Source organism: Lithobates pipiens, unplaced genomic scaffold (assembly GCF_037356315.1).
Source record: "Lithobates pipiens isolate NorthernLeopardFrog02 unplaced genomic scaffold, aLitPip1_a1.2 Scaffold_13, whole genome shotgun sequence".
Classification (NCBI taxonomy): domain Eukaryota; kingdom Metazoa; phylum Chordata; class Amphibia; order Anura; family Ranidae; genus Lithobates; species Lithobates pipiens.
In genome coordinates this window covers 40,670,245-40,687,326 of record NW_027507718.1, presented here as the reverse complement: position 1 = coordinate 40,687,326, position 17,082 = coordinate 40,670,245, and the positions used below count along the sequence as shown (strand labels likewise).

The following is a 17,082-nucleotide window of genomic DNA, read 5'->3' as shown; positions in this document are numbered from 1 at the left end:
AAATCTCGAATGAAACTGAGCATAAGGAACAGCCTCGAATGAAACCACCCTATTTCCCAACAATCTCATGCAAAGTCTAATAGAAGGATTCTTCTTTGCTTTGACCACCTGAATCAGTTCCCTTATGGAACTGATCTTTGCCTGGGGCAAAAACACCCTCTTCTGAGCTGTATCTATGATTAGACCCAAGTACTGCAATCTCCTTGATGGTTTTAAGGAAGATTTCTCTAGGTTGAAAATCCAACCTACCCTGTTTCCCCTAAAATAAGACCTAGTGTGATTGTTGGTGATAGCTGCAATAAAAGCCCTACCCCCCAAATAAGCCCTAGTTAAAGTCCTTGTAGGTCTTCTTTTCAGGGTAGGGCTTATTTTTGAGGAAACAGGGTAGGGCTTATTTGGGTGGTAGGGCTTATATTGCAGCCAACACCGACAATCAGGCTAGGTCTTATTTTAGGGGAAACAGGGTAGGTATTCCAGGTAGCTGACTGTGGTGACCAAACTTTGGTTTAAGCGGACTACCGACTGATCTATCAAGAGTAGATTGTCTAAGTAAGCTAGAATCGTTATATCCCAAGCCCTTAATCTGGCTAAACAGGGGGGGGGGGGGGGGGGGGCAAGACCTTTGTAAACACTCAAGGTGCAATAGCTAGACCGAAAGGCAGAGCTACAAAATGAAAATTACGATTTTCTATCTCGAAGCGTAGATATTTCTGTTGAGCGGGAAAAATAGGTACATGAAGGTAAGCATCCTTGATGTCGAATGACGCTAGCAGTTCTCCTTGTAGAATGGAGACCACTGATCGGATTGACCATGCGAAAAGAGCGGATATTCAAAAAACGTTTTAGATCTTTGAGATCTAAAATGGGTCTGACATCCCTGTTTGTTAATCCTCGCTCTTCCATGGGGACCACCGATCTCACCTTTTGAGACAAGAAATGGTCCAAAGCTAGAAAGATAGATTTCTTTTTTTCTAGATCTCTGGGAACGTTTGATCTGAGAAAACGAGGAGAGGGGAACTCTTGGAACTCTAGTTTGTATCCTAGAGATATTGAGGAAGCCATCCATTTGTCTCGCTGTTCCTGCCAGACCCTTCAGAACTGCAGAAGTCTTTCCCCCACTCGAGCGAGCAGGGGCGCCCCTTCATAAGGAGGCTTTAGTATTTTCTTTTGTGGGTTTCCTCCCCCAGGGCCTCTTTTGTCCCTGGGGTCGACCTCTTGAACTTGATGGTGGAGGCTGATCCTCCTGATACTGGAGAAGAAGCTCATTTAAACAGAAAAATGCTTAGACGTCTTCTTAACTGGTAAAAGGGAACTTTTTCTATTAGAAATTCTATGGATGTATTTATCCAGATCGTCCCCAGACAACCGTTTACTGTGAAATGGAAAACGGGCCAAGAGCTTTTTGCACGGTGGTTTGGTTGACCAATTTTTCAACCACAGAACTCTACGCACATGCACCAGCCCAAGCATAAGCCGTGAGGCCTGGAGAATAGAATCTCTCATAGCGTCTATTGCTAAACATAATGCCTCTGATATCCTGGCCAAATCTTCAGACTGCTAATCAGGAATAATCTTGAGCACCTGTTTAAACTGGTCTTTTAAGGACTGACATACACTGAACGCTGCCAGCACAGGCTGAACCACTGAACCGGCCAGAGAAATATTGTTTTTAAATAGGAATTCCAACTTCTTATCCATTGGATTCTTCAGCATTTGAGCACTGTCTACCGGACAAGTCAGGTTTTTATTCACAGAGGATATAGCAGCTTCAATTGCTGGAATCCCCTATTTCTTATTAAACTCTTCCTCAAAGGATAAACTGTTGAAAACTTTTTTGGAGGAAAAAACTGTTTATCTGGGTGCTCCCACTCAGAATGCATAAGCTTTTTTTTTAGTAATGAATGGATAGGAATAGCATGAACAGCATGGGGTGAGGTTTTAGCGAACCCAAACAAGAAGTGGGCTTATCAACTGACTCTGCTACTGGCAGCAAAAATGTGGAGCAGACCAATTCAGTGAGAGATTGTACCAACAACCTTTCTTGGGAACCTGATCCTTCCATAGTAGACTCTTCAGAAGGAGTCATCAACCTCTTCCTGGTCCCCTGAGGGAAATTCATCATCTCTCACCCCCTGTTCCTCAGTTTGAGGGTCCTGGGTAATGGAAGGGGACCTGTCGCGCTTAGTCCCACTCTGGGATGCAATTAACGCATCAATCTTTTGTTCCAAGCCTAAAATGGTTGAGGAAAAAACCTCTTCAGTAATATATACAGGTGCTGCAGTGTTAAGAGCAGCTGCAACACCCGATGTCCCTTCCTGATGGCTCACTCTGAGCAGCCATTTTACTCTCAGGGGTGGATGCCATCTTTTTTTAGATGGCTCTAGGCTTCCTTGTAGCTGTAAAAGTCTTTTTATAGCCCTTTTTTGAAGAGTTTTTACCCCCTTCCGACCATAGCCCGATGCTCAAAGCAGAGGTACTACTGTTTTGGACCCGAACTAGAAAAGCTTGGTATTGTTTCTGACCCCCCCCTGGCCAAATTAATCCTTAATATAAAAGTGTGCACACTTGAAGTCAAACACTGACACAGACAGAGTTCAGTATTCAGTTACTTCTCCTTTTTTAATTCCTGGACCCAGGCTAATATACAGTGAGCCGGATATCTTACTATCAAATCAAGAATTAGATAAAAGACAGCGCGTACAAACCACAAATTATACATATTCATTATTGTGACGAAGATTAAGCTTTTTAGCTGGGTCATGTCTTAAAAAGGTAAAATAAGCTACGATAGCAAAATAGAGTCTTGTTCCCAGCCCCCCTTCTCCTTGGGTGTACTGACGAGAGCGGCAGAGAGCAGGCGCAATTCTTCTCTTTTACGTTGCTCTCTTTCTTTTAACTCTTGCAGTTTCACATGAAGGGAGAAGCTGGCAGACATCTTAATTATGATTAAATGTGTATGATTAAGGTTGATAACTGATAATGAAAGATAAGCACTTCTATCTATCTATAAGAGTACCAGAAATAGGCATTTCACTTATAACACTCATGATCACATCCATTACACTACCAGAAGGAACGCATCCACTGCGTGAGCAATAGTCTAGCCCTGCCGCTGCCATTAATTGCTCAGCCTGATGCAATAGTAAATGTGTCAAAAGGAATACCTGTGTCACCAAACCTCTTTCCTGCCTCTTTGCTCTTGTGTACCTCCGTCAGCTTGCAGCAGCAACAATGGAGCTTTTAAAAAGCACATTAGCGTGCCGGACGTTGGAGGATGCCAACGCTGTGCTAAGCCCCTCCCCCCTCCATCGCTTTTGCCCCCTCTCCTCTTTTAAAAAAAAAAAAAAAAAAAAAAAAAAAAGGAGTTTTCCGGCGTGAGCACGGGCCTCAGATCCTACAGGATCGTTCTGTGAGGGGGAAAATGGCGAGGAGGGGACCTGGAAGCCAGCAAGTAGGGCAGCTCGCTGATTGTTTTCTTTTCTTTTTTGTTCTGTAGTAAACACTCTTCCTCGTAAAGAGGGGGAGAGTACAGACCAGATGGGGGGTGTCTGGGGAAAAGGAAAACCCCCCAGACTTACCGGAGGTCTACGGCTAGCAGAATAAAGAAGCCTGCTGTTCCAGAGATAGTGTGATCTCTTGAGGAAGGATGAGAAGGTATGTGCTCCATACAGCCCCCAGTGGTCACACTTAGGCATGACAACATTTACTAATTAAAAGGAGACATTTCATAAGAAAATTCAAACATTTCTTAGAAAACTCCTTACCTTTCCTGCCGCAGGGCTCCCTTCCCTGTGGGTTCCATTAACAAACCTTCAGGAGCCGGGGACCCTCGGCAAACCCACAATCCTGGACCTGTAATAGCATCCCGCCAGTAAAACTTTATGGCCTTAATACCAAAAGTACTGGATTCCGGGATTCAGCTCTCTAAAAAGAGAAGAATTTATAGGCAAACCCTCCTTTTCTTCAGACACGAGGCCCGGGTACAATTCAATTCGGCCTAAATAGACACTTTGGATCCAGCTGCATAGCTAGCCCCAGCAAGGATTGCTACAATGGAACTCAGCAAACCACATCTTCACTCATGACCAACACCTTGGACAATGGTGAAAAAACTGAGGTACTCCCAGTAGTTGGAGGGGTTATATATGGAGTGGACTTCTTGTCTTAGGGTGTGCCAGTGTCCATCACTTGAAGGTGGCCTATAACACACATAGTAACTACTATGACTCTGTGTCCCGTGATGTAAGAAAAGAAGTAAACAATTTGAGTTGTGACATGTCATGGTGAATGTATCCTGCACATAATCCATTACCAGGGAAGGCATCAGCAGAATGGATTCCTTTACTATGCTTTATTTCATGTTTGGCTTCCTGGTGCGGATGTATGAGCAGTTGGCTGACCAGAGGAAGAGAAGGGCATCCAGTAGCTATTGGGTACAGCCAACTCTCTCAGAGATATTCTAAATGGCACTTTCATGCCTTGTATCATGATTTATGAACCTACTCTCAGGAGTTTGTGCTGCCTGAAGATAGCCAACATCAACAGGAAGTGCATAGAAGGAAGTGACTGCAAGGCACTCTATGCTCTCCTCTATCATTACAGGGCATTGTGGGACATTCTATTCCTCCTGCATGATTTTTGTTAAAACTAATTTTAACCACGCTGCAAACCATATACTTGAGTTGGAGGCGCTGAAAGGCTTTAAACACCACCAGACTTGGCGTGAGGGTTCAATTTTTAGGCAAAGCAATGCCAACGCTTCATGTTTTGATGTGCGCCGTCCATAGTATTATTTGCATAGGTGTTTAAGGAGCAACAACCTTTAAACACCTGCTTTCAATACCAGTGTGAACTTAGCCTAATGTGAACACTTGTATTGGGTTTATACGTGTCTGTGTTGTCAAATAACTGTGTACTTCCTGTCCCTGAGAAAACTAGGTATCTGCTCCCTAACCCGACATGAGTTCTAAACCTCATCCACTTTATCCAAAACTAAAAACGTTTTAGCTATAGATACACTTTACTATCCAATCCAGGTATAATGAACATAGACATGAAGGCACACTGCTAAAAACACATCTGCATCGCAGCTCAATTTCCAAACCATCAATAAGGTTACAAAAAGGTGCTTGTTTGATTGTTCTACTTCCCAGTTCTGCTCACAAATCCATAAAGATTAACTGCACTTACCACAAGCTTTTGCTGCAGTGATACAAATCTCTTCTGCAACATATTCCCCTTGGGGTAATGCAAGATAGTCTCCATCAGGCTTTCCCAATGCATGATACAGAAAAACGTAGAAGCCTGGATCACTTGGTTTCGATACACAATGCAACATAGAATCTCCACTCGGACGAACAGCAGAAACTGTACTCATGCTCATTTCAGTCATTGTGAGGCAAGCCATTACACTACTTCATATGCGTTACCTGTAAAAGAAAAAATTATAGAAAACATTATTTTCTTTTGATCAGTGGTTTTTGTTGACTACATTTCTGGAATCAAAGAAAACTTACATTTAAACTGCCAGAAGAATGAATAACACAAACCCAAAACAAAACAAATTATTACAGCAAAAAAATGGAAATCAACAGCATTTGCCCAGCGATGCATATATGGGTTGGCTCTGCACTCGGATCCAGAAAGAAAAGCTAAAGCTGCAAAAGCACTTTGCTATCATCATAATTCTAACTGACCACTCTGAAAAATAACTGAGCAATGCTTAAAAAAATGGTCACATTTGTAACAAGACACTAAAAGAAACAAATAATCCCTGTCTCACATGCTGCAGTACAAGTGTTGTACGTTCAATTACAACATGGCTTGCGTGGCAATATTTATTTTAGAACTACTGTGATGCGACTGATACGATTTACAATGTGATCTTGTGGTGCGACTCTGAAGTGACTGCATATTCTATGGGGCCAAGTTGCAATGCAAATCGAACCAAAGTAATGCAAGAACCTTCTGAGAAATTGCACCGTGCCGTCTGTGTCACATTGGTTAGGACGGTAAGGGCAGCAAAAACAATTACATTTCCCTCATCATGAAATTCTGTTCGCGTAGCCAACCTAGTGTGAACAAGGCCTTAAAAGGGGTTGTAAACCCTCGTGTTATGTCACCTTAACCACTTCAGCCCTGGAAGAATTTACCCTCTTCCTGACCAGAGGGCTTTTTGCGATTCAGCACTGCGTCGATTTAACTGACAATTGCGCGGTCGTGTGACATGGCTCCCAAACAAAATTTGACATCCTTTTTTTCCCCACAAATAGAGCTTTCTTTTGGTGGCATTTGATCACCTCTGCGGTTTTTATTGTTTGCGCTATAAATGAAAAAAAGAGCTAAAATTTTGAAAAAAAAAAAAAAACATTATTTTTTACATTTTGCTATAATATTCCCCAAAAATATATATATAAAAAAAAAAAAAAGTATGTTTCCCTCAGTTTAGGCCGAAACATTCTTCTACATATTTTTGGTAAAAAAAATAGCAATAAGCGTTCGTTTGGTTTGCATAAAAGTTATAGCGTTTAAAAAATAAGGGATAGTTTTATGGCATTTTTAGCCACCTTCCCCATGTTGAGGGCACGCAGTCTGGTACGGTTCGGGGGGGCCCTCGCTCATGCACACCTCCTTTCCTGATCAGCCAGGCTGCGTGCTCGGATAAGGGTCTGGTATGGACTTTGGGGGGACCCCACGCCGTTTGTTTGGCGTAGGGGGTTTCCCCTTAAAAGCCATACCAGACCTACGGGCCTGGTATGCTCCCAGAGGGGGAACCCATGCCGTTTTTTTCCACCCATGCGGGGTGGAGTTCCCCCTCGAGAGCCGATTATTCTGTGAGATGCAACATTGTCGCTTCAATATAGATGGAGATCCGACTTGGAGGCGACTTCCATTGAAATCAATGGGTATAAGTCGCCTAGAAGTCGGATTGATGTAATACAGGAACCTTTTCTGAAGTCGGAGCGACTTCAGTAGTGTGCATTAAGACTTGAAGTCGGATCATGAAGTCGGAGCCTAAGACTCCATTCACACAGGGGCAACACGACTTTCAACACGACTTTTATGTCTTTATGGACCTTGCTTTGTGCGCTGGTGGACAGTCATGTTGGAACAGGAAGGGGCCATCTCCAAACTGTTCCTACAAATTTGGGAGCATGAAATTGTCCAAAATGCCTTGGTATGCTGATGTCTTAAGAGTTCCCTTCACTGGAAATAAGGGGCAAAGCTCAACCCCTGAAAAATAACCCCACACCATAATCCACTCCCCTCCCCTCCACCAAATGATGTGGACCAGTGCACAAAGCAAGGTCTATAAGGACATGGATAAGCGAGTTTGGGATGGAGAAACTTGACTGGCCTGCACAGAGTCCCGACCTCAACCCGATTGAACACCTTTGGGATGAATTTGAGCAGAGACTGGGAGCCAGGCCTTCTCGTCCAACATCAGTGCCTGACAAACACGCTTCTGGAAGAATGGTCAAACATTCCCATAGACACACTCCTAAAATTTGTGGAAAGCCCCCCCCCCCATAAGAGTTTAAACTGTTAAAGCTGCAAGGGGTGGGCTAACTCAATATTGAACCCTACGAACTAAGACTGGGATGCCATTAAAGTTTATGTGTGTGTAAAGACAGGTGTCCGACTTTTGACAACATAGTGTATGTTCAACATTTACAAACATGAGCTGAATGATACAGAAAGCTTTGCAAATGCTTTGGCAAAGATTGTTGTTCACACTGCTCTTAAAATAAGCTGAAGCCTATGAGAAACAGGCCTAAAACATTTTTTTCAAAACAATTCTGGAGTGGGGTTTTTTGGCAAGAGTATATAAAGCCAAAACTTTGTTTTTTATTTGAGGCCATATTAGGATAAATTTTAGGAAATCTCAGGACATTTAGCTGTGGGGCAGCGAATGCTCTGGAAGCAGTTGATTGGGACAAGTGTGACAGTGGCTTGCCAGGTTCAGTCGGAGACCAAAATTGCAGCAAGCCCAAGCTCATCCTTCGTTAAGAGGCCTGCTTCTTTATTTTTGCCATCTGTGTCCCACTGGATTCTGCCTGGGTTCACACATATAGGAACATATCGCATGTGATTCGCGGCGCATTGCTGTGCCGATCACATGCAATGTCTGTGCAATGCAAATTCAGCCAGTTGTATGGCTGAACTCGCATTGGATTCGCACAATAAAAAAGTGCAGGTACCTTCCCCCCCCCCCCCCCCCCTGCACTGGAATCGGATCACATGGGTGTTCACACCAATACGATCTGCTTCCTGTCCCAATTCACAGTTGCACTGCGATCTGTGAACCGATCTGGGGATGTCAGTCATTTTGTATCGACACCCGCAGCGGTTCGCAGGTGGCAAATTTAATGATGGACATTGTGTCATAATAAAATAGTCAAGTTATTTTTATAGCCTGAATAAAATGTGCAGTAAATAGTTTAATTATGTACTGGGTTAATGATCCTAATTTTAAAGTACATTAGGAGCTTGAATGTAGTGCTGACGCCCTTGCTTGTGTTTGTGTATACTCATCACTATTTTCCAGGGCATCTAAGAATAATAAAAGCTGAGGGCTGGCCCACTCCCCGTATCACTCCTTGTTTTATAAATGTAATGTATAGTCTTACTTGACCAATATTTGAGCACAAGCAGCAGAAAAAAAAAAGTGGCTCTGCCTTGGATTGTACTTTAAAGTGGTTCTAAACCTTTTATTTTGTATTAAAACAAACATGTTATAGAGCAGCCCCGATCTTTCTCTTATGGGGTCCCCCACCGGTGCTCCAGGCCCCTTCTCTTCCTCCGGTGCCCCCACGGACAGACGCTTTCCATGAGAGCACCCATGCGTGCTTGTTCCAGAGTCCAGCTGCTGCGTCCATTGACACAGATAGCAGGACTTGGCCCCACCCCCTGCTTCTGTGTCATAGGTTTTGATTGACAGCAGCCAATGGCTCCCACTGCTATAAATCTGTCCAATAAGGGGAAAGACAGTGGTTGGAGTCACTGTGCTCATGCACAACGCTTGATTGGATGTGTGTCCTAGGGAGCGTTTCTGGGGTGGGACTGCCTGGAGGAGACCAATCCCTATTTATAAGCAGTATGAACAGCAGATCTGTCTCCTCTCCTTTACATTGGCAGATCCCTGTTCTGTCTGTCTCAGAATTGATTGTGGGTGCCTGGCGGACATCATGGCCCCGAGCACGCGCACTGGCTCAGTCGTTGTGCATGCCCCCTAGTAGACTTGAAGCAGCCAACATGCAGCTACAGAGATTCACCCAGGGGAGCCAACCTGCCATGTGGCAACTGGTCCTTAACTGGTTAACTAAATTATACACCACACTTTAAAGGTCATTATCCAATTAATCTAAACAATAAAATCGGCCAGCTAATAGATTATGAAAATAATCGTTAGCTGCAGCCCTAATGAAGACCCAAAGAAAATAAAATTTGTTACAACAATAAAATTAAGGGAAAAAACAGCCCTTAACCCCCCAAACAAAACAAAAAAACTCAGCCACCATATTTAATAATTGGTTACCTGCAATATGAAATTTTTGTTTTTGAGTTAAATACCACTTCAAGCGCTAGGTTTAGATTCCTTTCACACGGGGCAGTGCAGGCGTTGGCAGTAAAGCACCACTAGTTTTAGCAGCATTTTACCGCTGTCATAGCGGCACTTTTTGGTCGCTAGCGAGGCACTTTTAACCCCCGCTAGCAGCCGAATAAAGGGTTAATCGTGCCCCTGTTATTTTTAACGTTAAAACGCCTGAAAAACACCCCAGTGTGAAAGGGGTTTTACACTTGTGCGGGTTGTTGCTGCTGCAGGACTGCACCTATTCCTGCATCTCCACTCGTAGGCATAAATGTGTTGCAGTTTAGATGTGTGGAGGTGCCATTAGGATTAGCAAGAACCGCAATGCACTTGTGGTTTCTGTGCGGGCTGTGTTTTCAGAGAAGGTGTAGGGACCTTTAGCCTGCGTTTTCAGGAGGCACAGGACTGCCGAGCCCACAGAACCTAGCCTTAGTAAGGCCTCATGCCCACTGCAGCTGTAAAACGCCCATTTTATGGACATTTTTTTATGCCCCTAAACAAACCTCTAGGTTAGCCTATGGGGGCATTAGGAACAGAAATCTGATTACATCAAAAGTGCATTTAGAATTGGAACGTTTGGGCAGGAAAAACACATGACATGAACTGCATGTAAATGAGCCTAAATATTTCAATGGCCAGAATAAAATTAATAAAATTAATAATCTAGCCAATGAAATTAATAAACACCCAAACACTTAATGGGTCTAAACACATTTGAAAAATGTGACTTTACGTAGTTTTTTTTTCCTGTCTGGAGAATAGCGTTTAGAAAAGCCTAGCCTAGCCAGAAGAGCTAATTAGCCACTCAGATCACTTCTGCCTGAAAGACACATCCCGGCTGAAAAGAATGATACCGGGATGATGCATGTGGTTGCAGGCATCATCCCGGTATAACCACTGAAACCCAAGGATGTACCGGTACCGACCTTGGGTAGGAAATGGTTAAACAAATACATTTAAAAGGAGTTGTAAAGGCAGAAGGTTTTTTCAGATTAATGCATTCTATGCATTACGATAAAGAGCCTTCTGTGTGTAGCTGTCTCCCCAGCAACACCTAATACTTACCTGAGCCCCCTCTGTCCAGCAATGTCCACAAGTCCCTCAGCCGTCCATGACTCTCCCTCTTTATTGGCTGAGATACAGCATCTTTGGCTCCCGCAGCTGTCAAACTCAGTTAGCCAATTGGGAGAGAAAGGGGATGGGGCCAAACTGCTGCTCCGTGTCTAAATGGACACACCGAGCTGCAGCTCCGCTGACCTCATTGCACGCTGCTTGCTGTGGGGGTACTCGACAGGAGGGAGGGGCCAGGAGCAGCAAAGAGGGACCTGAGAAGAGGAGGATCTAGGCTGCTCTTTGCAAAATCAACTGCATAGAGTATGACATGTTTGTTTAAAAGACAAAAAGACAAGCATATAGAGAAAGAGAGAAATGGAAAAAAGAAGTATAAAAGAAAGGTAAAGACAAAAAGGAAAAAGGAGAGAAGAGGAGAGACCAAAAAATAAATAAAATCAAGCTCTTTGGCATCAACTCGCCGTGTTTGGAGAAAGAGGAATGCTGCCTAGTACCTAAAAAACACCATCCCCACCGTCAAAAACGGAGGTGGAAACATTATGCTTTCAGTGTGTTTTTCTGCTAAGGGGACAGGACAACTTCACAGCATCAAAAAGGACAATGGACGGGGCCATACACCATCAAATCTTGGGCGAGAACTTCCTTCCCTCAGCCAGGGCATTGAAAATTATTCGTGGATGGGTATTCCAGCATGTCAATGACCCAAAACACACAGCCGGGGAATCAAAGTAGTGGCTCAAGAAGAAGCACATTAAGGCCCTGGAGTGACCTAGCCAGTCTGCAGACCTTAATCCCATAGAAAATATGTGGAGGGAGATGAAGGTTTGAGTTACCAAACGTCAGCCTCGAAAACCTTAATGAGTTGGAGAGGCTTTGCAAAGAGGAGTGGGACAAAATCCCTCCCGAGATGTGTGCAAACCAAAAGCGAGTCGACCCCTAAGTGAAAATGTCCAAATTGAGCGCAATTTACCATTTTCCCTCCCCAGCGTCAAGTGACTAAGTAATACAAGGACTCAGGTGTGAATGGGGAGCAGATGTGTTAAATTTGGTGTTATCGCTCTCACTCTCTCATACTGGTCACTGGAAATTTAACATGGAACTTATGGCAAAAGAAGATCTCTGGGGATGCGAAAAAAAGAATTGTTGCTCTACATAAAGATGGCCTAGGCTATAAGAAGATTGCAAAGACCCTGAAACTGAGCTGCAGCATGTTGGCCAAGACCCTACAGTAGTTTAACAGGACAGGTTCCACTCAGAAAATGCCTCGCCACGGTCGACCAATGAAGTTAAATGCACGTGCTCAGCGTCAACTGGACTTATCACAATTTTTTGGGGTAAAAAGCACCCCACTAGCGGCCAAAAAGAGATGCAAAAACAGTACTAAATTGCAGCAAAAACGAGCAGCACTTTAGAGCCAACGGCACAGGCGCTCAGTGTGAAAGTAGCCTTAATGCATCTAAATCTGAAAGTACATCCAACACTCCCCCCTCCTACTTCCCTTAACCCAAAAAGGTGGATTTTCCCCTTTTCCACATCCTTTCCTCCTTCTCTACCACCTTTGGACAGTTTTGTTTTTGTGGGGGGAGGGGGTACTTGGTAGTTGACAGGTACTCCGCATCCAAGTTCGTGCCCCCTCCCCTTTTTTTTTTTTTTTAAGTCTTTTGGGACACTCCACAGGTAACAGAAATCTACAGGATCTCAAAGAGCAGAACAGCTGGTGCAGAGGGAAGCCAGCTGTGAGGCTGCAAGAGTAAGGCCTCATGCAGACGGACGTTTTTACAGCCGCTTTTTTGAGCGTTTTTTTGCAGCTTAAAAAGGTCTGTCCATGTTAGTCTATGGCTTCATGCCCACCTAGGCGTTTTTGAGCTGCAAATGGCATAGGCGTTTTTACGCTGTAAAAAAAAACCCAGGACCAGTGCGTTCCGTGGCGCGGAGCTAGAGCTGTAAAAAACGCGAATCGCGGGAAAACGCGCACAAACGTGCATAAACGCGCAACATATTCTCTTTGTTTTCTGAGTGCTATAGCCAAGAGATGTGTTTCTTTAAAAACGCTACTTAACGCAAAAAAAACACGCAAAAATGCGTTTTTAACGCCGATTTTTCCAGGCGTCGGAGCTAGCTTTGCAGCCAGTTTTTTAAAACGTCCGTGTGCATGAGCACTAACAGCCCGCTTCCCACACTAAAGGTGCTGGGGCCTCAAAGACCGATGTAAGAACTGGTTCGGGTGAGGATGGTGCTGAATCCTTGCACAACGAAGTGTCTTTTTATTAAAAATCAGCAGCTACAGTAGTTGTAGCTGTTGACTTTTAATTTTTTGTTCCAAGGGTGAAGAATCACTTTAAAAGTGCTGCTGTCCAAAATCTGCCCCTGTATCCTTCATAAAGAGTTGGGGGCACTCTAATACAGGTGGTGTGTTATTGGCCAGATCCCCAGATCTTAAGAAAAGAAAAACGAATGCAAGCACCACATATAAGGATTAGTATGCTGTAATATATTACATTTCTGCTGGATTTATACTCCCCTGCTGCATCTGTCCCCCACCGGCTCTGCAGTGAGAACTGTGCAACCAAACTTACCGCTGATGACTCAAGTTCTCCCCTCCGCTCTGAGCAGAGACTGTCACGGCTCTCTTCTCTGGCCCTTCAGGGCTCACTGGAGCGCTGGGCTATGGAGGGGGCAGAAGGGACTAGCTCAGGCCCTCATCTTCGCCCGCCTTGTTTCCCGGGTTTGTGAACTTAGGCTTTGTGACTTTCTGGAACTGCGATGACACCATACCCGCGCAAAAGCCGCGGTTTACATCACAGGGCTCTGAAGAAACGGCGTGGGTGGCTGTTCCTTCAGAGTGCATGTGCCAGTGATGTCACTGGCTGCATGTACACTAAATATCTCCTAAACAGTGCATGTTTAGGAGATATTTACATTACCTATAGGCAAACCTTATTGTAGGTTTACCTTTAGGTAAAAGCAAGAGATGGACGTTTACTTCCACATTAACATTACTGCTATCCATCGCATGGAATAGAGACATGCATGACAACAAAATAAAGGTTATCCTTGAAGAATATCCACAGATCCTGTAGCATTTTCCAGGGAAGATTTAGGCTTCTTGCACACAGTACTGATGTATGAACATCAGACATTCCTGGCAGAGAAAAAAATCTAAATAAAATGTGAGGATGGGCTGTATAGCATTTGTGAATGTTTGTGTGTACATAGACAAGCGTAAAAAATCTTCCAGCCTTATCTTAATAAAGTGTGGCGAATGCACATATTTGCATGTATATGCTCGTATACGCACAAAAATACTGATCAGCAACACAGATTTAATTAATTTATTTTTTTACTGCTCTATAAGCAGTTCATGTTTATGCACATTGAAAACAATGGACTGCATTTACATCAGTGTAAAAAATAAAAATAAAAAAAATAAACGCTGCATTTTTACACTCCAAAACACTATTTGACCCATTGATCTATGGTTACATTTACACTTGTATAGCGCATGAATGTTTTTTGCTTTGTGAATGCAAAATGCTTGACTGCGCACATTCACATTTCACAAACATGCAAAAGACGAGGCTCATGCTTGTAGTGCCATTTCTTGTTATTGGCACCTCAACCAAGGCAAGCAAGACACATGGTTTTGTGCACATAAAAAGGAGTAGGACATGTGCCAGGGCTGTTTTAGGTTATTTTAGCACATGAAACAATAGCAAATCATGAAGAGAACCTAAATGTAGATCGTATCCAGGTCAAGATATAAAAAAAAGATTACAATGTACTGCTAAAATCAACACTGGGTTTCAAAGCAGGGTGGCCCGCAGCCACCTCCAATGTGGCCCACCATGTTTTGCTCTGAGATGGCGGATCCGCAAGCCCAGATTGCGGGTTCTCGACCCTCCATCTCCGAGCATTAGTGCGAAGAACGGAGCCACCGTTAGAGGAAGTGATACCAAATGTACTCCGCCTGTGACAAGAAGCATCAGCTCTGCTCTCTACTGCAGCTGCAAGCTTCTGTCACAATTATGCTCGGGGATTGCAGGTCAGCACACAGGAACCCGCGATCTGGGACAGCAGCCACCAGTACCAGCCACCAGTATCAGCCAGCAGTACCAGTACCTGCTAGCAGTACCAGTCATCAGTACCAGCCAGCAGTACCAACAACTGTCAGCAGTACCCACCGGCAGTACCAGCCAGCTGCAGGAATCCCGAGGAAGAAGTGAAGACTGAGGTCAGTTGAGGAGCAGCTAAACCGCTGTGCATCAGTGTGAAAGCAGCCTTAGGCCCCTTTCACATGATCGGTCCAATCGGGTCTGCCCGTCTGTTTTTCAGGAGGACTCAAACAGACTCTCCATTCACCTGTATAGAACGGCAGATGTAAATGGACTTGTGTCCATTTACACCTGGCCATCTGCAATCTGATCTCCTTTAAAAAAAAAAAAAAAAAAAAAACAGAAGGATCTGTCCCCTTCTGTCTGGGTGGACCGAGGGACCTTAGGGTAGAGCAGGTTGCATCCGTATCTGCTCTACATATGCAGAGTGGACACAGACCTGCCATCCCTCCTTTACGCTCATTGTGGCCCTCCCTCCTCAAAAGGTTGGGCACCCCTGATATAGCCCATGGCTGTGAGATTGTATGCTTCTGAACATGATAACTTCCGGGCTCCAGCCAGAAGTCTAAATTGTTTAGAAGTGCCAAGCTTCAATCCAGAATGCAGTGTAAAGCAAGAGCATAGATCGCCTGTGCAATCAAACACAGAGAATGCCCTACACATGGAAAAATACTTGTGTTTTTGCAGTAACTCATGGAAAACTACTGCTTTTTAGGTCATACACATAGGATACTTCAGTATCTGTTTAAGCTGCAGCTGCCAGTACACTATGTGATATGCTTCCAATTAAAATACAAATTCAGTGCCCACATGAGAAATCAGGTAGTGTATGTTTAAGGATAAAAACATTTGGCAGCAAAGAAAGCTCTGGCATCATTTGTGGTGAACTTCTAAAATGCAGAAAAACGTCTACGATTCGAGTAAATGTGAAATTTCGAAAAACATGGTTCAGCAGAAGACTGTAGAAGTTGCTGCTGGTACTAAAGTTTTGAAATCTTTTACGAAAGAAAGTAGCCTTCTATTATCACTATTTGGGCTTTTCCTGTGTTTCGAAATGCATGTCAAATGCAGGTCAGCAAATTCCCACTAACGTTAATGGAGTTGTGTAGGAGAGTACAGAGGCTGCGTTTCACTGCTTTGTGTTCCTTCAGATGCAGCATGCTCTATTGAGGTGCATTTGAACTACAGGTAAAGCAGATAAACTTTTCTTGTCAAAGCTGCATTTTGCCTTGCAACAAAAGCCAGCCATACATGGTTCGAACCCTGTGTGGGCGGGCTGAATGTACCAAGTTGATAGATCGATCTATCAATTTGGGCACAACCAGCCTATCGGATTCACTTAATTATTGCTAGAGGCTCCTATAGCCACTGGCAACAATCACTGTCTTCTTCCAACGGGGACAGCTTCGCCTGCTGCCACCCCCCTGGCCGTCAATAGGGGAATCATACAAATTTCTTTCCTGTTCCTGAAATTCGCACCATCTATGGCCTGCCTTACTGAATTCCTGTCTTCTGGGGAACCAAACTGATTATGAAATCAAATCCGATCCCTCTACTGTGGCTTTACTTTTCACCTTGCCGCTGTTGTGAAATGATTTTAGGGCTATGGGGATGCTTCGTTCGGCATCAACCTCAGAATCTTATTTTTTTTGCCCCAAAATATATGTCCTACATCATCACCATTTACGCATTCAACACATTCCCTCTCCTTCATCCAACTGGCAAGCAAAACAAAAAAACAAAGACAAAAAAAAAAACAAATTCTGCTTCCTAGGTCATCATCTTGCTTACAGCAATGGGGGTCAAAGGTAGACTGCGTAATAGATCATCCCTATGCTGTAAGCTCACGCTTGAATCTCACTTACATTTACTGAAACTATGATACGAGGAGGACAAACCTAAACAAACTAATCAGTTTCTATACAAATCACACAGGCCCTTATTACACAGTTGTCAGTAGAGCTAAAGGAGGCTGTACAATCAGATTGTATAGTGTATAACCAGATTTAGACAGCACTGTGTAATGCAATAGAGCATTGGCAGGTACTAAATATGCTTTTAAATCCAGTACCTTTGTGTCCAATGGCCTTTTGGACCAAATTTGAGCATCACTGGCCTATCACCATCTAAACCTCATATTAGGATTTTACCTAGCTTATAGCTTTATAATGAGGGTTTTCATAAACAGTACCTGCCAGCTTCATCTCTGCCTTGCACACACTTGGAAAGTAATGCAGACAAAAGGTAAACAAAAAGGACAGACAATTACACTATTGAACCTGCGAAGAATGGGAGCAATGAACCTTT

General features: G+C 43.8%; 1 protein-coding gene across 1 annotated transcript in view; it reads right to left on the bottom strand.

Annotated features, from left to right (window-relative positions):
* Nucleotides 1-17,082, bottom strand: part of JAK2 (Janus kinase 2) — a 338,166-nt gene that overhangs the window by 245,303 nt on the left and 75,781 nt on the right. Inside the window, exon 2 of the mRNA XM_077475037.1 lies at nucleotides 5,191-5,429. Within this exon, the coding sequence (XP_077331163.1) occupies nucleotides 5,191-5,407 (217 nt within the window). The 5' untranslated portion in view covers nucleotides 5,408-5,429. The remainder of the gene's footprint in view (nucleotides 1-5,190; nucleotides 5,430-17,082) is intronic.